Source organism: Thermobia domestica, chromosome 2 (genome assembly GCF_964235325.1).
Source record: "Thermobia domestica chromosome 2, izTheDome1.hap1.1, whole genome shotgun sequence".
In the NCBI taxonomy this organism is placed as follows: Eukaryota; Metazoa; Arthropoda; class Insecta; order Zygentoma; family Lepismatidae; genus Thermobia; species Thermobia domestica.
Genome location: NC_137455.1, coordinates 371,186,031 through 371,213,502, shown reverse-complemented (window position 1 = coordinate 371,213,502; position 27,472 = coordinate 371,186,031). Strand labels below are relative to the sequence as shown.

General features: G+C 37.6%; 1 protein-coding gene across 2 annotated transcripts in view; it reads left to right on the top strand.

The window, feature by feature from the left end:
• The first annotated feature begins 2,682 nt into the window (after window positions 1-2,682).
• The window catches only part of LOC145679901 (synaptic vesicle glycoprotein 2B-like), a 126,950-nt gene continuing 102,160 nt past the window's right edge, over window positions 2,683-27,472 (top strand). Inside the window, exons 1-3 of one of the 2 annotated variants that reach the window (XM_081750415.1) lie at window positions 2,683-2,724; window positions 7,612-7,668; window positions 20,943-20,996. In XM_081750415.1, coding sequence (XP_081606541.1) covers window positions 7,647-7,668; window positions 20,943-20,996 — 76 coding nt within the window. In that variant the 5' untranslated portion in view covers window positions 2,683-2,724; window positions 7,612-7,646. The other variant, XM_081750413.1, reaches the window with a different exon arrangement.

Here is a 27,472-nt window from a genome sequence, read left to right as displayed (position 1 = left end):
TTATAATACTGTCCGTATAAGTTTTCCATCTATACGTACTTTCTGTATGACTTTATATAAGCGGCTTTATCTCATATACAGACCGACGTATACAACATATAGCTGATGTGTGTGACATATGTATACATATACAATATACGGAAGACTGTTAAATGTCAGACACCCTGCAGCTGTATGATGTAACATCTAAGCGGGAAAAAGGCAATATTATAGGGAGCTGGCTTTAATGCGAGGCTGAGGAATTCAGAGTTGATAAACAGCTGCCCCACCTCGTCACCAAGAAACGGTCACTTGACGGTCCTAGGCAGGGTTGCCAGTGCGTTGTCAAAAAATTCACCTAATACTCAATTCAAAGAGTTTATGCAAATTATGCAATCACTATCGAAAGCTTTTTTTTTAAAAAAAAAAACTCGTAGTTTACAAATTTGCATAAGCAGTTACCGTATTTGGGTACATTTTGCATATTACTCACTTTCTATATTTTATAACCACCCGCGTGGCGGAGCGGTCTAGCAGTTTAGTCTTCGATTGCAAGATAAAGGGGTCAATTCCGCTGGGGACAGCTGAATGGAATGGTTCAAATCCCACCTTATGCGCGAGAGATATATTTTTTTTATGACTGACAATTTTGATGCGCTTGGAACAATTTTCTTCTGCAAATAGAAGTCTTGTATAATATTACCTATAACACACCTGTCAAATTCATCACAATGAAACCTATACTTTTCCGCTTTAGGTCGGTTTTTACCTGGAGTGGTGAGTGATGATTCACCAGCGTCCATTCCCTCTTTCTGTATGTTTGTCACACTTCGCACAGAGATCCCTGTATACGTGGACACACGCAAATTAGGCTGTGATATCAAATGTTTTAGTTTTTTCACCCTCGCTTCTTCGTCGCACTGCATTATGGCCTTCCTTATTACTTCTCTAGTTTCGCTGTGTATAGTTTGACCTCTCTTACGCTGTGAAACCATTGTTAAATGAATAATAAGCAACAAAACCGTAATCACAACAGCACCCAAGAAATAACGAACTCACACTAACTCTTCAGAATGACATTCATATGACAATTTTCTACCCTTGGCAACACTGACATATAGAATGAGGGTAAGGGAGTGTCGCAAGAGTCAGGCCGAAAAATGTTGAAATTTCCCCCCCTCTACCTCAGCCCCCACTGGTAAACAAGCTATCTCCCTATAATACTTATGTAGAATATTGATAACATATATATATATACAGATTTCCGTAGAAAACATATGAATTCTGTATATTTGTACAAAACACCGCTCTCCGGATAATGGATTTTCCTCAGTGTGTTACTGAAGTAATCCAATTTTATTTAAATTCTAAGTTCAATGTCCTTTTAAAATTTTAAATTATTTATTTATACAAATACGTACCAATTTAATGAAAATACCTGGCGGTCAACAAACGACCGTAGCGCTGGACTGTTGGTGATAATGTCTTAGGAGAGACTCAGTACTACCTGAGGAGCAGTACAGCGGCAGTGATACGAACAGACACTGATCGTGTAATATGGGAGACCTCTCTTTTTTCCAAAGAGGGCAAAATTGATGGCGCTCGGCTATGTGGTGCGAGCGAAACGAAAGTGGAAAGTGTGAAGTGTGTTCGCTGTATCGCAAGGGACAGTGTCCAAAATGATGACGGGCTAGAAGACTCACAAGAAAACTACATCTGCAAAGACGAACATTTGCCGGAAGAAAACCCGCACTGACAGATCCTGAAGATCAGTCAGAAACATTGTCACTCAGAACCATTGTAGAACTGCGATAGAGGCAACGATGGAACGTAACCAGTACATCCCACAGTATGTGTCGACAATCACAGTCCGCGGTAGCTTACATGGAATTAACATATGTAACATAACCAAAACGTAACCTATTTTCCAACTACGAAACTTACACAGTACTTCGTGCATTCTAATTGAGGTATTTTTTTTACTAAAGAAATGAAGAAAGACAAGATTATTTTCTTCATTGATAACTATATTTCATAGTACAGATTAAGAATGTGGGTGCCAGGACTTGGAAAATCAACGGGTAAAATCTATTAATTCACAGACAAGGAACAGTATCTAAGAAAGTTATATATGCAGGTGTAATATTTATCTTAAGTAACAAAGAAGAAGTGATATAAGTAATAAGTGCAGCATTGTCCGTAAGAGAAGCACTATATGTATACAGTACACACAGTGAAATAAGCTATTTTCATAGATCTATTATTTCCTACGTATAGTTATTTCAAATAGTGCCCGCCTCTGGGCCTTTAACATCGTAACTTTATATGGTTCCCGTCTGCCTTCGCTCACTCAGGTTTATACACTCCACAGTGGTTTACAACAAAAATCCTCTCGTGCAAGCATACTTTATAAAATCTGAAAATTCACCGATAGAATATTAGCTTTTAATTTAGGACCAGACAATTTTGCCTTAAAACAATATAGCCACGATATGACACCAAGATTATCAATCTACACGATATTTCATGTTCTCAAATGTACTATTCGACATGATAAGAGTGTTTTGTGAAACTCACACACGAATATTCACGTTTATTTCTCAAATGCATGCACGTTAGCTTTATATAGGCATGCACGTTGGGTAAATGGTGCCTTCACAATTTCAAACTTGCTTTCTTGACTTGTAAAAGAAGGGAACACAAGGTAAACTTGAGATAATTAGTTTAAAGATTACTTGAATTTATGTAAGTCAACTTAAATATCCGGCATAATGCAGATACAACATTCGTGTGCTCATTCAAAAGTAGCATGTTATTAAAATCGTAGTAAACCAATAAGATTATACGAGTATTTGTCATAATAGATCCTTGTATAATCTACAGTTAGACTGCACAGATTTACCCTTAAAATTCTTTAGTTCACAAATGTGTAACGTTTGTATGGTGACCCACCAAGAAGTGTGGGAGTCTGAGATAGTGTTGCAAAAGAGTGACATACAAGTAGGTATACTATTCTATTTTAAGGAGAAATACTTATGAAATACTGACTTCTCTTAGCAGAAAGTACACTCTTACTACCTTAGAAAGATTCTTAAGGTAGGAATTTCATTAATGGGTGCAGAATGACTTTAGGAAAGCTGAGTATAAATACAGCGGCTAAATATATGACATAAAAACTACAATGCGTAAAACATGAGCCAACTTAAAAACACAAACCAACTTGTGCTAGATGGCCACTAAAAAGCGCAAATGCTATATAACCGAGTCCAGGCACGAGCGCAGCAGAGGATCACCATAGTGCGGAGTGGATCCGCAGGGAGAAGGCGCGTCAGAGACATAGCGTATACGTATAAACGAGGATAGTGGGAAAACACTTGTAATAGCATAAAAACTCATGGCTTGTGTCGACACAAGGTTTGCAACAATTCTATGATCACTTTGTGCAGTCCTTTTACATAATATTTGATTTCATGTCTTTCTTATGGAGTACTACATGTTAAAAAACACACTTTGCATTTTGCATTTCAACCTCATTATATAAAGGTAATCAAGAAAGTTCTGTTGCTTTTTCACCCACCACTTTCGAACATCGATGTGTCAGCTAAGACGTAACTGGAAGATCAAAAATAGTCCCCATCAGCATTGACGACCTTCTGGAACGTTCTGGAAGGCTATGGATTCCATCGAGGTAGATCTTGATGGGCCGTGCAGCGAAGAAGGTATCAAGTGCTTTTTGCACCTCTACTAGGGATTTGAACTGGCGTCCTCTAAGGTGAGTGTCCAAGGAATGGAATAGGTGATAATTGGACAGTGCAATGTCCGGGGAGTATGGAGGGTGCCATGGTGGTTCTCATCCAAGGCGTAGAATGGTATTCCGGGTCATAATAGCCATGTGCGGCTTAGCTGTAACAGGAGGACTCCTTTACGATTCAGAAATGCTGGATCCAGAGTTTTGAGTTTTTCTTGAAGACGGCTCAACTGTTCACAGTACACAGTTGCGTTGATGGTTTGACCAGCTGGTAGCAGTTCCTGATGCACGATGCCGCGAGAAGTCCACCAAACACAAAGAAGGACCTTTTCTGATGCAGTGCTGGTTTCGACTATTTTGTAATCGGTTCATGGGATGCTAACCAATGATGACACCGCCGTGAAACTTCGTACAAGATCCACTTCTAATCACATGTCAACATCCTGTCCAGAAATTGCTCCTTTCTCAGACGAGACAGCAAAGAAACACAAATGTCTGCTCGCGTTACCTTCTGGCTAGGAGTCAAATCATGTGGGACCCATCGACCCAACTTGTAGTGCTTCCGAAGTTGATGGAGGTACTGCCGATTGGTTTCTCCACTCACCTGAATTGTTGTCCCAATTCCTCACATGTCTGGCCACTGTTCCTCTGAATTATTGTCTTAAGATCTTCATTTTGAACATGTGTTGGCCTTCAGGCACGTGGTGCGTCTTCGAGTGTTTTGTCACAGTCTTGAAACTTGTTAAACCACCGCTGAACTACCCGCATATTCACACCCTCACCAAACGCCTGGGATATCTTCCGCCCCGCTGCGGCGGTATTTGTCCCCAGTTTGAATTCGTACAGCATACATACTCTTATGACGCTCTGTGGAGGTCCCGTCTTCTCTCTATTCTTACACCACAACCAAGTAGTATGTTGAATACACCCACACCAACAACTGACTTTCGCCTTATCTTCATTCCCAATCAACTCACGGTGTGAGAGCTAATGGAACAAAGACCTCCACAAAAGGCTACGGAACTTTCTTGGTTACCTTTGAACATATGAGATGTAATATCCCGATATAATTTAATGATTTGTACAATGTTATTGTTAATTCAAGTAACATATTTCGTCCCTAGATTTTACAAAATTATGTCCCCCTAAAATCGGATAGTACATAGAATAGGGTGTCAAGGGAGCAAGGACACCCAAGGAAGCTAAGATACTTGGGTACATAAAAGGGTAAAAATATATTTGTACCCTCGTACAATGAAGAATACATTAGACCAAGGATATTTTGTTCGTAAAGTACATGTAATTCTAACACGCTTTTACAATAGCTACATTAAAAATTGTGTTCCTGCAAAATGGAGCATTTTTCTCTGAGGCTTCTCAAACTTCTTTATGCTTGGAGTTGAAGTCGGTCAATAATGATGGGATGAATTATGAACAGGTAGGATTGGGGTTTAGCGTCCCTTTCAAATTTGGAGCTGCATAAGACGTGAACCTACAGCTCAACATGGGATCCAAATCACATGATGCCCTGTGGGGAATTGAATCTGGATCCCCCTCGCCGAAGAAGTGTACACTGGCCATATAACCACCGAGGAAGCTGCAAGAATTAAAATTGAAATTATCTTATGAAATGACGTTAACCATAACATTTTTTCAAAAATACATTAGCTAATTTCATGAAAAATTTAGAATGCTTTCTTTCAGAGTTTCCGATGGCGGCTAATGCTTTTGTTGACACGACTCAAGAACAAGGGGCAAAATTGAGGAAGGGTAAATTTGAAGACCTAAATTTGAATATTATGTTTTAGGGTAATTTTAGTATATACATATACATATACAGTGCTGTAGTCCTAAAATTTTCAGAGGGTATTCGCTGTTTGCTGATCATCTATAATTGTCATTATTTTTAAAAATAAACCATGTATAACACATGTATTAATTCAATTAAAATGCAAGGGATACGTCACTGTTTTATAGTCTAATAGCAGATCAAGCTATCTTCTCGATTACACTCCTTGTTTAAATCGTACCATTAATAACATAAATGAGTGTAGGTATGGATAAGGAACTACTTCACTCCGAGTAGGGACATAAAAAATCGGTTGACGTGAAAAGTTGAAATTTGCCATGATTGTAGCTTTTCAGAACTAACCGGCAGAAAATTGCTAAAAGTGAATATTTTTATTTTTTTAGGGGATCTAAAGGGGAGATAAAGAAATTCCCCATGTTTATTAAATGGGCCTTTTTTGGACCTATAATCTCATATTTTAGGTACTTGGAATTGGAATACAAACTTAAAATTCAGTATGCTTCTACATTTTCGTTAACGTTACCTAAGTAAATCAGTAAAAATTTAAAAAATCTATACGTTAGAGTGGTTTTATGGGGAACTGAAAAATCTTTCCCATGTTATTTATATGGGACGTCCTCTACACCCCAAAATGTTTAGGGACTTTCGGGTAGGATTGGAATGCTGAAATTTGGCATGATTGTAGCCTTCTGAGACTAACCGACTGGAAAATTGCCAAAATTGCATATTTTTAGTTTTTAAGGGGTGTAAAGGAGATGAAAAAAATCCCATGTTATTTAAATGATCGTTTTCTTGGCCCATGTTATTTAAATGAGCGTTTTCTTGTGAAACAAAATCTTACCTTTTAGATAGTTGAAATAGGAAAAGAAACTTGAAATTCCGTAGAATTGAGGGGTTCAATAGGTGCGAGGCCCTAAGCCGAGCAAATAGGAGGGTCTGGGGGCGGAGCCCCTAGCTAGCCAAAGGCTAGTTTAACTCTATATAAGATCATGAAGACATGAAATGATAATTCGATTTGTAGATTCTGTATTACTCAAAGTTATGCATTGACATTGATGTGATATTGAAAATATTCATATACCTTAGTTTAAAGGTATGAAACAAGTTTGGTTCTCTTCAGCAAAGAACAAGGTTTAAAGCACTTGAAATATCACAGCCATCGATCTTGAAGATGCTTGGATATCTTCTCACAATCAGAACAAAAAAAAAAAAAAAAAAGAATGCGCTGTTTTGCATCGATCTATCCTTTCATGCTAAAACTAACGATTTTGTGCTTTGATTCCTTCCTGTATAATAACATCCAAATAATAGTAGCTAGTAACAACAGTAACAATGAAAACTTTGGATATAATATAAGACATTGCATTGACCTTGATAAAGTCTTCTCCGGAAGCTACTTGCGTCCGTTTGTTCAATAGAACTTTTAATTGTCCTCACACTTGTCACTAGAACACTTTTTTAAATATTTTTAATATCACTAATAGCAACACGAAACATAGAAAACCTGAACAAAATAGTTTGAACACCCACTATTAACTTCCTCTGGAATTAATACATTCCTCCTCTGGAGCTCTTCACATCTCTTAAATCAAACCTAATCTACACTTATACATGGAAACTCTTAATAATTAAATAAAACTGGTAAAAGATTTTTAAAAGCATGAACAAATAACGTTACCTTAAAGACTGGTTTACTTAAAAACAATCCAAAGTGCATCTTTTGATTCTACAACAATATTGTCATTAGCGCGTTTTGGACAAACTCTTGATTTAGCTACTGTCAGCACGGTGATTTGAGGCCACGTGTTCAAGGGTTTATATGCTTTGAAGCAGAAGGTACACTCTAAGATTAAGAAGAGGGTACACGGCGTGTACCGCCGTACACATCGTTTTATTGAAACAAGATGTGTGTTTTCTTACAAGCTCAAGATTTACACCTTTTCGTTGAGATTTTCATTAATAAAGAAGACGATAAAAGTAGCTTGCTTCTATAATACACAGTATCATTAGTGTATCTAGTTAAGATATGTTAATTAGCTTCATTTCATTCAAATAAACTTTTTATTTGTTTCAGTTACTTGTTATCTACGAACTGTTTTGGAGTTTAATATGATGATGACGAAAGACACAGGTAAGCCTAAAATCTTTTTCTAAAAATAAGTGAAATTTATGCATGTAAATGCGTAAATCCTCTGATTCGTTCACTGATTCACTTGTTGCTGGTTCTTCAAAATTATGAAGCATACAACGTTGAAGTTTTGCCTTATTTTCCTTGTATCATACTTACTATAGGCTATAGATGAAGGGAAGAAATGGAGATTTAAAGTTTTTTTGCCTTTCTCTATATGTTTGATATTATTAAATGTAAAACCTCGAAGTCTTTTTTTTATAAATGTTCCCCATGTATCCTATATTGAGAGAAAAATAGATAAATGAATTGAAATCTATCATTTTTACATCCAACAGTTAAGCCGGCTAGGCTAAAGGAGACGGTGTTGATGAGTAATGAATGGAATAGGAGTGGATAAAGTGGGATAAAACTTGAAAACCCCGAGAAAACCTACGCAAACCGTGCTTGTCCACCACAAAATTTACTTGGCACAAGCTGTGATCGAATCAGGAACCCCACGCACTAGAGGTGGAACGCTCTTCCATTGAGCTACGCGGCCCTGAGAGAAATAGTTTTCCTAAATGTGACCCTGATCCCTGTGTGTTACCCACTGTTCTCCAGATCTCCGATACTATTAGGCATAAAATTTAGAATTTCTTTTAGTAATCCCTATATACTGCACGCTGACTACAAGGCGAGTTGTACAAAATTTGACACCTATGAGGAAAGAGGGGTGAGCGTTTGCACAACACCAGTGAAATTGAACATGCAATAATAAATATTGTGACCAGAAAAAATAATATTTAACACAAAGCTTATTCTTCTAGTGCTAAGGACAGGTATTGGACTCCCTCGAGGTTATATGGTTGACGTACAAGTCTTCAACGGGAAGATCTGGGTTCAATTCCGACAAGAGTTCATGTGGTTTGGATTCCGCGTTAAACTATAAGTTAACATTTCGTACAGCCTTGATGCTTGATACTCTATACGCCAATCCAACTAAACAAGAACATGTAGTCTGCTAGTTTTGTATATGTCGATTAACATTACTAGCTCTATGGGTTGAGAACTCCAAAATCCAACGCAACAGAATCATTATTCTAGAACAGAATCACCATTTTTGTTTTGTACCTCGACGGCAACTATCTTTAAGTTATTCTCTCATCTTCAAAGTGTAACTAAAGCTCTCTTCCGTAAAAACTTCCCGCAAAAACCTCTATGAGCTCTGAGCACGTTTGCCGGAAGTGCTACAACCAGCACGAATGGGTCGAACGTCTTAAAGGAATGATAGCTCAAATATTTTCTTGTCAGAAGCTACAACTATTTAATGTGGGATTTTCTTGTAACACGACACACATCTATTTTGTAGTCGATTTCTTCCCATGTCTGGTGCAACTGATTCCACTCCTTCAAGAATCCTGCGACGCAATTCACGGAGGTTGGCAAGTAGCAGCGGGACGTAAACACAATCCTATATACACTCCCCCAAAAAGGAATCGCAAGGGGTTAAGTCGGGAGATATTGGGGGCCCTTGCAGAAGAGCAACGCCATCCTCACAATGATGACTCAATCCAAGAAAGAGTAAAACAACACTTAACGAAGTAAGGGAAAATCTTGTTGCCAAATTATGTTCCTGTTTTCTCACGATTCAGTTAGGAGTAGAACCATTTCTGGAGGAGGTCCAAATATGCAATAGCAATGACAGTGTTTTAAAACAAGTTCTTTGGATATTACACAGAAGACACTTTTGGCGAATCTGTCATGTTCTGCGCTGTTTTATATGTATTTTCAGATCCCCAAATATGTACATTATGCGAATTCATTATTCCATTAAGATGAAATGAGACTTTATCACTAAAGATTACGCGACTATGAAAATCATCATCTTGCCTGTCCAGCACTTTTTCGCATAAATTGACACAGGTCACATTTTCTTCAGGCTTTAGTACCTGTAACAGTTGCAAACAGTACAGCTATTAGTTGCAGTCTCTATCGTAACATCCTCCACAGTCGTGGTTGGCATTCCTAGTTTTTAGCTAGCCCGACCTACAAATTTCCTGAGATTCCCAACGAAACTTACTCTGGCTTGTTCCATTTGTTCATCCCACACACATGGTCTTCCTCTTACACAGGAATCCCATGTTCGTAAGTTGCCTGGAGACCTCTGTTTACAAATACCTAGACACTACCTTCCAGAGTATAGTAAAAAAAAACCTTGATCCTTACGAATTCCATTAGGTTTTATTTTCCCTGCATTTTTATTACAGATATACTCGAGTTAAAAATTAAACAATAATATTATTGTATGTATACCATAATTACATTACCTGTGCGGTATACGATCAAAAGATACGTACCGTATAGGAAATTATAATAATTTTAATAACAAATTCGATAGATGTTTCACATTTTAAATTTAGACCAACTAAAACAGAGGAAGAGATGAAAGTAGGAGTAATATCATAAGTACAGATCAGGAGCGTCATTTCAGATTTTGCTTTGGGGGGGGGGGCGGCAAGATCCCTTGATATAAGTAAAATTTCGCGTTTTCTCTGACTTACTACTATTCTATTGATAAAATCTACATACACCTCAAACTCAGGGGGGGCAAATGCCCTTCCCTGCCCCCCCCCCTAAATGACTCGCTGGTACAGATAGACTAGAGTGATTAACCATCTTTTTACACATTTTGTTCATTGTACCACTACCGATTCCAGTATAACCAAAACCGACCTTTGTCTGGTTACCTTCCTTGGAGGGAGTAATTTATATTTATAGAGGGTGCTTCAATACAACACCGACAACGTTTGGGAGATGATTCCTGACACCAAGGTAAGACAAAAAGTATAGACCAGTCTGGGTGCAAAAATGCTTCCTTTCGGAGTTATAGGCTGCCGAAAACATGAAAAACTGATCTTTAAATGTCCATAGCTCCAAAACTATGGAACCTACAGTAATAGGGTCAAGACTTAGTTTAGAAACTAGTATGTTCCCTATCTAAATATCCATGTTTCAGAATTCTGTGGTACTTCTGCAACAATTTTTATAGAGGTAGTTCGTGAGTACTTAAAATTATATCACCGTAGTCGAACTGCCTCTATAAAAATTGTTACGTGAGTATCTTAGGATTTTGAAACATGTATTTTTGGATAGCGCACATATTAGTTCCTAAGCGAAATCTTGAGCCAACTACGGTAGGTCCCATAGTTTTGGAGCCCGGACCTTTAAAGTTCATTCTTTCACGTTTTCGGCGGCCTATAACTCCGAAAGGAAGCATTTGTGCACCCAGATTGGTCTATACTTTTTGTCTTATCTTGGTGTCAGGAATCACCTCCCAAACGTTATCGGTCTTTGTTTTCAAACACCCTGTATATTTATTTATATTTATTGAACAAATTCCCAGGTAAAACATAACTTTGCCATTTTACATAGGGAAATGCTAACAAATAGGGAAAAAAATTAAAACAAAGCAAAACAACACAAACAAGCAGTGTCAAGAAATAGTGTAAAAGTAATATTATTTCACAAAAACTCGTTTAATTGCTCTTTCAAACACCGGGTAACTCGAAAAAAATATGCACATCAGTTGTTAAATGATTATAAAAGTTCAGTATTCTGTAAAAAAGAGATCTCTGGTTAATTGCCAACATAGGGCGGGCAAGATGGAACAAGTGGGTATCTCGAATTATGGGGGAGAAGGACACATAAGGATAGTTCCTGAAATAATGTTTCCGATCTTAAGTTTCCAGTAACTATCTCATGAAGAAATTTCAGGTCAGAGTTATTTCTGTATACTCCCGGAGTCTGGATATTAAGATATCGCAAGAGTTCCTCCTTAGATAATATTCAAAGTGCAGGAACACGAAAATGGACGATAGCAATAAAGAAATTGAGAATAGAATCAAGTCTGGAGAGATGGGTAGGTTCTGCCATGGCCCATTTATGGGAAAGCAGTATTCGATCTTAGGAGCTATTAGAGTTGTATAAAAAGTTGCTAATGATGACACAGTATGTAGTTCAATAAACTAGGAATGCAATGGATATACCCGATTGCAATGAAATGAGCTGAGCGAGCTTAAAGTATATGTTGTCACTCAGCACGACATACTCTATCAGCGTGCTAAGTTTGATTGAGATCGGCCAGACGGTCTAGGAGGAAGCGTTTTTCGGTGATTATTCCTCGATGGTACATCGGATTTTTTATTTCGACCTATGTTGTCACTCAGCACGACATACTCTATCAGCGTGCTAAGTTTGGTTGAGATCGGCCAAACGGTCTAGGAGGAGTTCGCGGACAACCAAACGGCTAACCCGAGTATAAGAGCTTCGCTTCGCTCAGCTCAACTAGGAATGCAATGGATATACCCGATTGCAATGAAATGAGCTGAGCGAGCTTAAAGTATATGTTGTCACTCAGCACGACATACTCTATCAGCGTGCTAAGTTTGGTTGAAAATGAAATGAAATGAAATCTTTGAGTTTTACGTCCCACGGTTATGCCGGTTAGGCTAAAGGAGACGGTGATGATGAGAGATGAGTGAAATGGTGGAATGAAGAAAGTGGGAGGAAACGGGAGAACCCCGAGAAAACCCACGAGCACGGTGTTTGTCCACCACAAAGTTCACTTGGCGGGGGCTAAGTTTGGTTGAGATCGGCTAGACGGTCTAGGAGGAAGCGTTTTTCGGTGATTATTCCTCGATGGTACATCGGATTTTTTATTTCGACCTATGTTGTCACTCAGCACGACATACTCTATCAGCGTGCTAAGTTTGGTTGAGATCGGCCAAACGGTCTAGGAGGAAGCGTTTTTCAGTGATTATTCCTCGATGGTACATCGAATTTTTGATTTCGACCTATGTTGTCACTCAGCACGACATACTCTATCAGCGTGCTAAGTTTGGTTGAAAATGAAATGAAATGAAATCTTTGAGTTTTACGTCCCACGGTTATGCCGGTTAGGCTAAAGGAGACGGTGATGATGAGAGATGAGTGAAATGGTGGAATGAAGAAAGTGGGAGGAAACGGGAGAACCTTTATTCCCCGTAAAAGCAAGCATATTTGTAAACACTGGTATTTTCTAGTAACATGTGAGTCATTCTCTTCATCGTTTGGACAGAAGGTTGAGAGTTAAAATGGCCTTCGTTTCTAAAAAGGTTGATTTTCACAAGAAAAAAAAAAGTAAAATCACATTTATTTGCAGTGTCAGTACCAGGCCCGTATCAGCGGGGGGCTAGGGGAAGGGGCCCCTCCTAAATTTTTACTGGCCCCCTAAAATTGTCATGGTAAGCTTGCAAATGAATATAATATGGTGATGAACTATAATATGGTTGGATCCCCCTACATTTTTGGGCTGGCTACGGCCTGCTCAGTAGTACTATCTTCATGGTACAGTACAGTTACTATATGTTAGAATGTAATAAAACAGAAAGCAAACCAAAACGTGAACAGTTGGTACTGTACATGCTAATACATTTGACTGTGCATACTCCAGTACTTTCCTTTCTTTTTTTGATCCGAGATAGGCCTTTAAAACAACTATTCTTTCAGCAAAGTAGAAAACGACTTTTGTACTGCATTTTTGTAAGTAGTATCAAGAGATGCGTGAGAAGTTCTAGCTCAAATAACTCTGTAATTGGTATTCGAAGTTAACATCCAAACGTTGAGGTGTAAAAATCTTTAAGATTAATTATCAATAAAAATTTTACTGATTTCTTTGATACTTCTATTTTAAAATTAGGACACAATATACGATTTAAAACTAAATTTCGTAGTAATCCTGTCTTCGCCAAGAAATGCAATTTTGCCATTATACCTACCTTTTTAAATATAGGAATAACCCTAACGTTTCATCATAATACAATAACCTTTCCGGATTTTAAACTAATAGTATGCCGGCTACTGAAAGAAAGATGCGATTCTTCTAAAAGTGTGTCTTATTAAAAATTCAGTAGTTTATATTTACGTAACTGGAGTTCTTGAAATTGATTGTTATTTGTAAACATGTAGAGAAAAAGAAGCTTATAAAATATAGATAGCAAAGGAGGAGATGTGAGGAATCTCCCGTTAAAATTATCGATATTTCGTTTAACAGCCACGAGCTTGTAGGAAAACGAGGAAGTAGCTGATGCAGTATCCAGCATTGCTAGAATGAAATATAAAAAGTTGTATCTCTCTTACACAACAGTTCATATACTAGTTTTTAAAAAAATCGTTGTATCCGCTTTCGACAAAATCAAGATCTGAAACCCATAGGTACGTAAAGTTGTGCTACCAAGGTGAGCGATTTGAAACTCTTTTTGGAAATATTTGGAAAACTACCAATCGGATTAAAAACAAGTTGTAATAAAAGTTGTTCGTCACGAAGAGGGACATCCAATGACACAACACTCGATCCCCTGCCCCACCCGGGAGCAGGAGGGGATCAACTCTGAAAACTTAAATAGGAACCCCCAGATTGTATTGCAGACTCGGATTCTCCGGGAAAAAATATGTAACTTTTGTATGTAATATTTTGTTCGTTGCGTGATTGATGGCACCGAAAAATCAAAATGGGTTACAAACCGTTGAAAAATGATAATATCTCAAAAAATACATATCAGATTTGGAAAATTAAACTAGATATTATTGATATATGCGCAAATGCTATCAAATGACACCAGACTTGACCCCCACCATCCCAGAGGGTTAGAAAGACAGTTATTCTAAAATCTGTAGTGAGAAACCGGTGTCCTAGAGTAAAAGCACTTCATTCTCCAGTACGTAATACTTTACTTTATCCACACTTTTGCTGTAATTTCTGTCACAAATATCGCTGAAATGGAAAGCAGTTGAAAACATTCATTGGTTTGTTTATCATTGAATCTCTTTTCTGTTCTTCAGGTTACTGACTCTCAATCGAATTAGCAGGTCACTACGGGTTCGAATCCTCGACCCAGTGGTAGTCCATAAACTGACCCGCATCACCCGACTGACACGATAACCCGTTTCAACTCTAGCGTGTTCATTTTATCTGTGCGAATTACGACACGATAGTCCGTTTCAACTCTAGCGTGTTCGTTTCATCTGTGCGAATTACGACACGATAACCCGTTTCAACTCTAGCGTGTTCGTTTTATCTGTGCGAATTTCAACGTTATGTTCGCAGTAGGTGAAATCGAGAGTGTATGTTCGAAACATAAATCTTCAGAGATGAGTAGAAATGCCCCCTTTTTAGTTATTTCAAGAGAAGGTTTTATTTATATTAGTTTGATAAAAAAAAATTGTTTCCATCCTATAATTCAATGTGTTTTATTCATGTTTGAAATGTGAAACGGGCGAGGTTTGCTACATCTATAAGGAACATCCAACTTTCCTTTTGAACATTCGTAACTTTTCATTATGATACAGTTTGGAATTTTAATATAGGTTTTTCTGATAGAAATTTAGCAGTAAAATAGTACTAATTCATTTTTTCTTTTCTTTTGTTTTCTTTCCCCTTTTTTGTTGTTTGCGTTTGTAGTCTGGAGTGGAAGGTATGACCTACGCTACCTACTGGGTTTATTATAATGTATTTCGGATCAGTACGTTCAATGAACACTATCGAATTTGGAATTGAACCATGCGGATCAAAGCATGTATGTTAAACTTTTGACATTATCCTAGAACCATGCACTATGTCTCGGAACCATGCGCGCCGACTACGTAGGTGCTCCGGGGCTTCGGCACACACAAATAATTTGTATCCGTTTTCGACTCAGCTAGGGCAGAACCAATTTATCCTTACAGTACCGGTATATTTTACTTTATCACAGCACAGCCCTTTATGGCAGTGTACATAAAAGATTTCAACTAAAAATAAATTAATCAAATATCGAGACTTCCCTGAAAACATATAGGCTATCATTTCCCACTATTAATATGCATCCACATAAATTTTGGAAAGTCGGCGTCGTTGCTTGGAACTCTACAGTTCCACTAAAAATTGAGTATTAAATTTGATCACTTGGTATTCATATTAAGTTTGGTATTCATTTTGGAAGTGACTTAATGAATTTTTCAAGCATCATCTATATAATCGAATATTCCTAAAATATACAAAAAGCAAACGATACTTCTATATTCCTGTTAGATTTCTGGAAATGGAACTTTATAATGTTAGGTTCTTTTCTTACTACGTGTAAATTCGATATTTTTGTCTGTGCTCCCTTTTCTTTTTCTTTTCCCCCCTGTTTCACTCTGTCGCACTTCTGTATCTCTGTCTAAGAGATGTTCATCGGTTTCAACTTTTCGTTGTGTGTGTGTGTGTGTTAAATTTCTCCCTTCATCAATTTATGAATTTTGTTTCGTTGCTTGGCTTGCTTTTATGAATCTTGGTTCGCTTTTATTCTTTCGTTTTATTAACACTAATACATGTATATTTTGAAATTCGCATTTCTCATGTTGAGAGTAAAATGAAATCTTTAAGTTTTACGTTCCACGATTATGCCGGCTGGGCTAAAGGAGACGGTGATGATGAGAAATGAATGAAATGGTTGAATAAAGAAAGTGGTAGGAAATGGTAGAAACCCCTAGAGAACCGACGCACATAGTGTTTGTCCACCACAAAGTTCACTTGGCGCGAGCTGGGATCGAACAGGAACCCCATGCACCAGAGGTGAACGCTCTACCACTGAGCCATCGAGACACTTTTTTTTTTTTTTTTTGCAGCACGTCGATCCAATGCCAAAACCGCGAATGAGCTAAATTTGACTTTGAGTTATAAGCATTTTAATATTCAACGTGCCCCGAAAAATCAGTATATAGAGTTAGGTACATGTTTTAGGAATTGGCGATAACTTCTAATATACTTATATTTCATAAATGGGATTTGGTATTGGAATCTGTGTGCCCCAAATAACATGAGACTGCACTTAGGTGAAAATAGCAAAATTTGCACATTTGCGGTTTTGGCATTGGACCGACAATATTTAAACATGTCCATTCTCTCTCTTTTAATTAATTTTTATTTATTTATTTATTTGTTTGTTTATTACCACCCTCCATAATGCAAATAATACACATACGTATAAAATAGAAATAAAACAAGTAGTCAGATACTTACATGTTAGTATTTGTTAGTCATTTTTCTTTCTATGGTCTTCTTTGTTTTATATTTTTCTTTTTTTCTACTTTTGTTTCTTCTTATTTTCCATTGTTTTTTTTTCGTATTTGGTTCTCAAATGTTTCTCTTTGTAGTTTCTTTGAGTGGTTTCTACCTTTATATGCAGTGGTCGAAGTGAGACGGTATGAGGTGGTATGCCATACCGACCTGGTTTTTCAATAATGTAGGCATACTTCCTTTGGTGTAAAAGCATTTTATTTATGTAGAAATATTGACAACACCGATGTTTTTATCTTTTTCTTGCCTTTTTTTTTTTTTATCAAAATGAGGTGTCTAAATAAGTTCATCTAATTTATATTTTGCCATATTGAGTTGTTTCTTTCTTGTATGTATGAGTGTCTTCTTGCCTTAATGTCGTGATTTGAGCATGGACGGACTTAGGGGTTGTCTGCTGTGGAGGACGGGTCTTCCGGGGGTTTCGAATACCCTCAGTCGAGTGGACATCCGGGAGTTTTCCCGCAGGAAATTGTTAATATTAAAACTCGACTTTTGAGAATTTTAGTGTATAATTCTCTATAATGCAATATAAGGGGATATTTTTTAATTTTTTTTTTTTTTTCAGTAAGTTGTTGGCAGGGGATCAAAGTCTCTCCATGCACCCTCCCTCCCGTAACTAAAGAGAAGCTCTGCAATGGTTTTCAGTCATTATGTAAATAGAAATGCAATCTTTTAGGCAACATACCCTCACTATATTTTAACATTTAGATAGGTGGTTTGTAGAGTCAAAATCGTAATAAATCATACCGCCTCTGTTTCTATCCCCACTTCGAAACTGTTTATGTGTGTGTATTCTCACACATATTACGTAAAGCTTGCTTTCTCTTTGATTTTCATCTTTTGGTTTCATCTAACTCTTTGATTTAAAACAAATTAGTTTTATTCGCTTTTCGTTTATAGAAATTGAGACAATTTCTATAATGTTAAAAATCTCTCACTATGTATTTAGAAAATGTTTAATATAAGGTTTTGCTTAAGTTGTGTGAAATTCGTTATTTAAGCTGTTTTAAAAATAGGAGAATACGCATTTCAGTGTTTTCGAAAATTCCGGGCCTAAAATGAGAAAGGGCAATGGAATCTAAAAAGCTCCGAACTTCCTGAAAAGCGTTTGTCCATTACTTTTTGCCACTTCTTTCGCTATTTCCGATCACTTTTTTTTTTTTCATATCTTTCACATCTTTGATGAATGTATGCCTTTTAAACCATTTCGCGTTTAACTAGAGTCCAAAAATGCTCAATGGGTCTAGCCTGAGGAACTATTGGCGAGTTCTCGTTTTTGCCGATAAACTCGATACCAGCGTCAGTAAGTTGGTCTTGCACGTTTTTCAATAATGCGAGAATGCCATATCGGGCCAAAACACAATGTCATGCCCGGTGAATTCTTTTTGTATCCACAGAATCAAAACCTTTTCAAAGCACACTAAAAAGCGGTCACCGCTGATTGTCATATTCAAACAATAGCAGGCGAAACTTTGCCGTGATCGCTTGCCAGATCAAAACCTATTCGCATATTTGTCTTTAGGTTTTACGAACTTGCTAGGACTAACTTAACGTTTATCAATGTACGATATACACTTGGAAACAGGCCCGAACGCTAAGCTTTGGCAACAGTAAGTTTTATTATCCATGATTAAAATCTTGTTCGCGAACTTCTTGTCAGAGAATTTGCAGTTAATCTTATCTTGCTTCTTCTGTTTGTCTGTATAAAATGGTGCACTTTTACATGTTTCAACCTAGAATTCGTGTTCATTCTTGATCTTCCTTACAGTGAATTCAGAAATTTGATATTTCCCTCCTAAAAATCGGTTTGGCAAGTTAGGGTTCTTCATGAATTCTCGTCTAATCGCACTTTTCACTTTTTTGTGTACATTTTGAAATTGCGCGACCAGATTTCTTCTTTCTTGATGCTTCACCAGTCTCCACTTAATTTTGCAACATTCTATGCACTGCACTATAAGGATATCCAGACTTCAATTAGTTTAAAACAACCGTAAAGTCACGCGAGCACCGGTTCCTGAAGAATTGGATAAGCCGCTCGCGGACAGTCTTGACCTGTTCTGTTGTTATTCGCTTCCCGTTCATGTTTACACGCTCACATTTAGCGAGATACAGTTGTGAGATACTATGACGAGCAAAGGGTGAAACTTTTATTAAGATTGAATGAGTTGTTTCCGTTTTATGCATGCTTTTCGAACTCCTCGCACTTAAATCGCACTCCTTATTTAGCATGGGGGCGCTGTGGCTCAGTGGTAGAGCGTTCACCTCCGGTGCTTGGGGTTCCTGGTTCAATCCCATCTCGCGCCGTGTGGACTTTCTGGTGGACAAACACCGTGCTCTTGGGTTTTCTCGGGGTTTTCCCGTTTCATCCCACTTTCTTCATTCCACCATTTCACTCATGTCTCATAATCTCCGTCTCCTTTAGCCTAACCGGCATAGACGTGGGACGGAAACCTCAAAGATTTAATTTCATTTCATTTTCTTATTTAGCATCTACTCTCCCGTGACGGTATGACTTGATCATTTGAAAAATAATACCATTGCATACCGTATTACTTCGACCACTGGTTGTTTGCCCTTACGAATTTTTTGGTCAGTAGCGTCATTTCAGATTTGGCTTGGGAGGGGCAAGACCCTTTGACTTATGTAAAATTTCGCGTTTTTCACTAACTACTATTCTATTGATAAAATCTATATAAATCTCAAAGTCGGGGGGAATGCCCCTCCCTGCCTCCCTAAATGACGCCTCTGTTCTTGATCCTATTCCTTCAGAAGAGGACCTCCAATTTATTAACTTACAATCAGAAATGTTTTTAGTTCGTAAACTGAACTTCTTTAGTTATCCGTTCATTCATTCATTTTTTCACATCAAACGTTCTTTAAAAATTAGCTTTACCATTCATGTCGTATTGTCTTCTTTTTTTCCCACTTCCTTTACTTCGAACTTACCAAATCATATGGACTGTTAATTCTGTCTTCCAACTTTACGGCTCTACACTTCAGCGTCTACACTCGACCCAGGATGAAAATGAAAATGAAATGAAATCTTTAAGTTTTACGTCCCACGGTTATGCCGGTTAGGCTAAAGGAGACGGTGATGATGAGAGATGAGTGAAATGGTGGAATGAAGAAAGTGGGAGGAAACGGGAGAACCCCGAGAAAACCCACGAGCACGGTGTTTGTCCACCACAAAGTTCACTTGGCGGAGGCTGGGATCGAACCCGGGACCCCAAGCACCAGAGGTGAACGCTCTACCACTGAGCCACCGCGCCCCCCACGACCCAGGATGAGAACGTTTTTCATGATATAATTTGAAACTAAGGGAAGAGGGGGAATTAAGTAAAAAAAACGTTTACAGAAGAAATGAGTTCATGTTACGTAAGGGTGTTCACTAAGTACTAACCTAACCTAACCTAGCCTAAACCATCAGAAACATAGAAAATATGAGAAGAAAGTACGAATTTTAAGCAAAGAATTCTGCACCCCAAACGCAAAAATCCTATTCTAAACTAACCCAAATTAACCAAAATTAACCCAAACCACCACAAATACAGAAAATATAGCAAGAAAGTACGAATTTTAAGCAAAATGTTCTGACCTTCAATTTGAAAAATATGCCTTCACTTTTCACGTCAATTTGACCTTCACTCAGTTCCATAAATCAAACATGGTATCATTCTATAAAGCACAATGATGTCTGCCTCGCTCTTTACCGTAAAAATCTTTAGAAAATACGGAACCAAGGTAACTCTCTTTTAACCGTTAATGGATCAAGAGAAGCAAGACGAACCTCGAATGATCGGCCCCGAATGGTTTACATACGTATCAAGAAAATGTTTCCACGCAATATCATTGTGCTACAAACAAATTAAACGTAATTTTAGACTCATAAAGTTATGTATGATCAGAAAACCAAACTTTAGCCTTTATATCTAGATTTCTTAATATCTAGATTTATTCAAGTGTTTCTGTTTGAAATTTAAATCCTCATATATATTACCACCAAGGGAGAAAGTAATGACCACGCCATCTCTACTGCAACAAGCAAATTCTTGCATATTACTTGGTTAAGTAAGTACAGTTATAAATTTGTTATTTATCTAATGCATAATTCACCAAATCATATGGAAAGAAGTATAATAAACATGTTTTACTTTTTCAGATATAAAATACTACCCTCTATCAGCAACATTTGAAACAGCTATTATTTTTGCAGGTAAGAATATTATTTATCATTAGAGCAGCGTTTCCCAACCTTTTTCAACTTGCGGCACACTTCAGGGTAACTTGAATTCTCGCGGCACACATATTATTATTATTATTATTATTATTATTATTATTATTATTATTATTATTATTATTATTATTATTATTATTATTATTATTATTATTATTATTATTATTATTATTTGAAAATATAAAATACTGTAGTATTTTTTTTTTCTGATTGCTGACATCCTTCTCACAGAGAAGAAAGCTAGACCACTGTTTTTTCCCCGTGGTAAATCATTATGCTTATTTTTCATTTTAATTTAAAAATAGAAAACAATTACAATCAGATATAGGGCTCAAGTTGTTAAAAATACACTTTTTTTCGAAAACTGTATCCAACCTTTCATTAAGAAGGAGGATCACTAAATAACGAACGAACAAACGAATCTCTTTTACTTTTAAAACACAAATATAGGTAATTCGTATGCATGTTTACTTTGCCGGAAGGATTGAATAGTATTTTAAAATTTCAAGTTACGAAATCGTCTGCAACAATAAAGAAGCAATAATGGTCATAACAATGATAACAAATATTTTACTTTTTTTTCAAAATTAGAAATGTACAGAAAAATGTTCTACAGAAAAGTAACACAGTATGAAACTTTAAATTTTAGATTCATAGTAGTAATTTGAAATACAAATATACCTTTTTCTGTATGTCTTGCAATTTGATTGCTATAGAATTACTAATTTTGTTCCGATTTCCTCGCGGCACACCAGCGACCCATTCGCGGCACACCACTGTGCCGCGGCACACCGGTTGGGAAACGCTGCATTAGAGCAACCCACATTATGCTTTATTTTTTGTTTAATTATGCTTTATTTTTTTTCAAATTATCCTTGTTATGCTTTAGTGTTAATTTCAATCATTGTTTTACATTAATCGTGTATAACGTACAATATTTACTATAACTAAAAATTCTAAATATCTTGATCTACAGTGACAAAAAAGCATTTATACTCCTTAAAAATTAGTCGTAGGTGAGTTATACAGAGAGCAGGAAATTAAATCTTATATTGAAACAAACGGACTACGGAAATGGAAACGAGGAACTACATAATTTTTACGGTTTACCCAACATTGTTAGGGTCGTCAAGTCTATGAGGCTTAGGTGGGCAGTTCATGTAGCTAGAATGGAAGAAAGTAGAAACGCTTACGAAGTCTTGTCTAGAAGACCAATCGGAAAACGACCATTAGGAAGACCTAAGCGCAGATGGGAGGACAATATTAAGATGGATCTCGCAGAGATTGGAATCCAAAGTAGAAACTAGATGCAGTTAGCTAAGGATAGAAGTCAGTGAAGAGCTTTTGTGAACGCGGCATTGAACCTCCGGGTTCCATATGCCATAGAGTTAGTTAGTTAGTTGAAACAAAGAGACGGAATAGCACTAACAGTTGCATGAGTTGAAAATCCACCAAGACTATAAGGAGACAAACACAATGTGGATCACGTAATTATGAGACTCAAAAAAGTATTCATACAGCTGCACAGGTATCCTGTTCTGTGCCTTGAACACCTGTACTGTCTAACTCGAGCAATCGTACTGTATCTGCAGCAAGGGTTCATTGCTTGCATGTTTGTTCTGTTCTCATTGTGAGTGCTAGTGGTCAACATGGGGGCAAGAAAAGTGAACTTTAAAGCAACGTCATGGGGTTGTTTCTCTTTATAAAGAAGGTAGGAGTAGTGGCGTATTTACGATTTTGTTTCGGGAGGGGCTTTGCTAACTTTCGGGGGGGGTTGCCTGAAAATGTAAAAATTCTGCAAGATATTTCATATACTTCACTATAGTAAGTAAGATTTCGGAGGGGCTTAAGCTCGGAAGCACCCCGTAAATACGCCACTGGGTAGGAGTTAATGTGAAATTGTAAAGACTCTCTCAATTAGTTTTGGCACTGTTAGTTCCACCCTAAAGAAGTATAAAGAAACTGGAACAACAGAAAATAGACGAAGATCAGGACGCCCAAAAGTGCTTACACGACGCGACCAACGGAAAGTAGTCAATTTAGCACGTAAAGACCCCTTCAGAAGTGCCGTGTCTTTGGCTAAAGAAATCGCGTCAACATCTACTTGCACTGTGAATCCTCAAACTACACGAAATGTGTTGCATAGTGCCAATTTTCATGCTAGGACAGGCAGAAAAAAAAACATACATCTCAGAAGTAAACCGACAAAAGCGCCTAAAATTTGCCAACGAATACCATACTAAACCTAACGAATTTTGGGACACTGTTGTATTTGTTGTCACTGTTGTATTCATTTGTTCTAAAAATATTCACAAGGGGGTAGTTTGCTTTTGCAGGGGTGCCCACAAAGGGGGGCTATGACGCAAACTGCGTCATTGAAATATTTGGGAGGGTTAAAAATCTCTATAAATATGTTTGAGGGGGTGTAAAAATTACTCGAAAAGATTTTTTTTTCATGGAAGAACACCTACGGATAAACAATTGAGGGGGGTGCGTCATGGACATCAGGGGGGGTTGCACCACTGCTTTTAGAATTGATTTTTTTTCGGGCCATTTTCTCAAGAGACTCAGGCAACTTTGTTCATACCTCCTAAGTACATATTTCGTTAGTCACCTGACAATATGGCGTAATAATTTGTCTTGAGGGTTAGTTTTGTCTTGAGGGTGAGTCTTTTCGAGCGATTTTCTCAGAAACAACTAAGCTAATGTTGTTCATACTTCATAAATACACATATCAATAATAATGTCGCGTAACTTGTTTCTCCCACGTTATCTTGACAAAAGGTTCCTTACTTTTACGGTTGAGTTTTTTCGGATGATTTTCTCGAAAGGAATTCAGGCAATGTTATTAGAATTTCCTAAATAAACATTTCATTAATAACCTGATCAGCGACGTCATTTGAGGCTTCTATGGTGCAATTACCCCCTTTTCCTCCTGAAATTGATATTTGGATGCATTTTAATCCATAAGATCATAATATAGCAATGAAAAACCTGAATATCTACTGACATATAGGGTTTTGCCCCCCAAGCAAAATTTGAACTGATGCTGCTGAACCTGGTAATATGACATTACTCATTTCCCCTGAAAAGCCCTCCTGAATTTGAGTTTTTTTTTTTTTTTTTTTTTTTTTGGACGATTTTGTCAAAAACGTCTCAGTCAATATTCTGGTCATATTTCTTAAACAAATATTTCAGTAATAACCCCACAATACACGATATGCATTTCTCATGAAGCAATTAACAACAACAACAACAACAAATTACTCTTGGAGGTTAGTTCTTCCCGAAAATGACTCAGATGGTTTCCTTCATATTTCATAAATAAATATTTCGTTACTAGCTTATATTGTTGCCTAAATTATTTCTTATTAAAATATCCACAAATGGTAGTTTATTTATAGAGATCAGTTTTGCTCAGTTCAGGTTTCCTTCGAAAACGCCTGTACCTGCAAGGTAACGTGATTTCGTCTAAGTTATTGGAGTGAGAAAGTTAGTGTAGCGGTCAGTATCTTTTATTTGTCAAGGGGTTTTCTGCTTGGTGTGGCATAATCTCTAGAGATAATTCAAAATACAAAGTAAACAATCAAAATGAAATTTTGAGTTCAATCGTGAGTCCATCGCTGTTCAAAATGCACTTTGAAAAAAAGAAAGAAATGCGCACGCAATAGTGCACCAAAGCCTAATGCTATGATAGGATTCTTTTGACCATTTACCTTGGTCAGGAGCGCACTCATGTGGGGGTTCCACCACGTCCGGACCCGCCTCTACATAATAAAAATTCGTAATTCGATATACATTTGTACACATTCTTAATAAATCTGTACTTGTTTAGCTGAGAAATAATTAGTCTAGCGTAAACATGTGATCTTATACAATAGAAATCATCTACAAAGGGCACTAGAAAAGTTTTGCAATACGACCTTATTTCTTATACTTTTTCAAAGTACTTTCCACCACACATTACACATGTTTCCGTTCTTCGAAACCAGTTGTTGAAGAAACTTTGCCGTCTTTCGACAGAGATCTGCGCACACTCGTCATCACAAGCACTTAATAGGGCGTCATCGCTTGTAACATGCCTTCCTTTCAGTCTGGTCTTCACATGGGAGAACAGCGTGAAGTCACAGGGAGCAAGATCTGGACCGTACGGAGGGTGTTCTAACGGTTTTAGTCCAGTGCTGGCCAAATACTCTGAGTAAAATTTTGAAAGGTGCGCTGGACCGTTATCGTGGTGAAGAAACCATATGTCTATCCTTGAGTTTCGGCGCAACTGTTTGAGAGCTGTAAGGACTTTTAGGCAGACATTCCTCGGTATACCACTTCCCTGTAGCTGGCTTCTGTGTTTCTGAGACAACTGGCTCGACAATTCCTCGCACACTAAAAAGTACCGCCACCATTGTTTTCTTCACTGATGTGAACTTTCGAACAGAAACGGGGGTCTCCTCTTCTTCAAACACTCGGACTTTGTTTTGAGCCTTGGTCGGGACGTCATAATAATAGAGGCAAGTTTCATCACCTCTCACAATACTGCTCAGAATACAAGTTTTTTCCATTTTAAATTTTTTTCAACTTTTCACGGTACCATGAAACACAGTGTGCTATCTGCTCGTAGGTCAAATCAGTGGTACCCAAAGGGTACTCGAAGGTGATCGAGGAGAACAGCACGAACTGTTGGCGCATTAATGCCCAAGCATATCTCTATTTGATGGTATGTAACCCGTTTATCTGTCTCAAGCATTTTCCTTACTGCATCAATGTTTTGTTCAGTTTCACATGAAGATGGCCAACATGTCCTTGGGCGTCCTCAAGGCTGAAATTTCCTTTTTGAAACTCTCGGTACTACCTGATATTGTTGTATGATGAGAACAATCCTCTCCAAACACAGGAGTAATTTCTTCTAAACACTAATCAAGCCTTAAACCACGTGCAAAATTGTAGTAGCCTAAAATTGCCCGGTATTCAGTTCTTGACCACGACGACATTTCCACCTCTTGTCACTAATAAAGCCTAAAATCAACTGACACTGAGACAATGACTAGAGCTTCTGCAGTGCATGTTTGGACATGTCTAAACACGCGCTAAATTGCGAACTCCTCTGATGATCCGTTCTGTTCTATTGCAAAACTTTCCTAGTGCCCTTTGTATCAATGGTGCTATCATTTCTCTGTCAATATAAGTGGCAGTACTTAACAATTAGGTATGATTATTTCGGGAGTAGAATAACATCAGTTCCTCACTACATATATGTAGTGTCTTGTAGTATCGTGCCCTCCCTCTCAAAGTTTAGATCCCTCCCAACAAGAATTTCTGGGTGCACACCTGATCTTGATAGATCACTTCCAGAGATCGAGACCTGCATCAGTCGATTTCTCGCATCAAATTGCATAGGGCTTCGGTAAAGTACGGTTTAGCAAAAAAGAAAACGAAATCGATCAGCAGGAAAGGGGCACAGTTAAGCTGTATGCTGTAATTGGGACATGTTATTCCACACAATACAAGGATATCCATTAGACACCCTCTGGATTTCAAATCCAATTGAGGCGTGCTGTACTAGAGTTGAGTTGATTTTGAGTTTAACGTCCCGTTCAGCAGCGAGGCTATATAAGACGTGGATGTACTGATTAACGTGGAATCCGAACCACATGAGCTCCCGCCGGGAATCGAACCCGGGGCTCCTACGCCAAAGGTGCGTACGCTAACCGCTTAGCCACGGAGGAGCTCCGTACTGTACTAGAGTCCACTCAATGTCCGTAATACGTGTCAGAGAATATGATCTACCAACATTTTGAAGATCAGTGAGGAACAATGATGTGAATGAATCGTAGAAGTTAAATTTTATATCTGCAACTTTACGAGCAGGAAAAAAAATCCTGCTTAATCTCCAATACCACAAGTTATGTATATACAATGTTCTTTCCAGCACTGTCACATTTCCTTGTAAAAAGAAATATAAATGAACTATATGGCTAGTTTAAAAAAAAAAAAAAAAACTTACATGTAATATTATAGTAGGTTAACATTTGGAGAAATTTTAAGCTACATCACACAAATAGTTTCCATAATACTTCGGAAAGAAGTTTACCATGTTAATTTATAGGGATTGATGATCTCAGCTGAAAACGTTAGATACACGTATGGCAAGATAACCCCTCCACTTTAGAGAATTGAAACAATGACTAGATCATTCGTTTGTACTACGTTTGTACCGTTTGTACCGAAAATATTTTCCTTTGTACCATTTTCCTTATAGGGTTACTTGAGTGGTCAACTGGGGGGGCTATCTTGGCGCCAAGATAGCCCCCCCGTATCACAGCACAAAAAATTGGAATACACCATTCGAAAGCAAATCGTTTGTACCGTTTGTACCGGAAAAAGTTTTGTTTGTACCCTGATAGTTTTCGAGAAACAAGGGATGATATTTGGGGTGGGGGCTATCTTGGTACTTGGGCTAG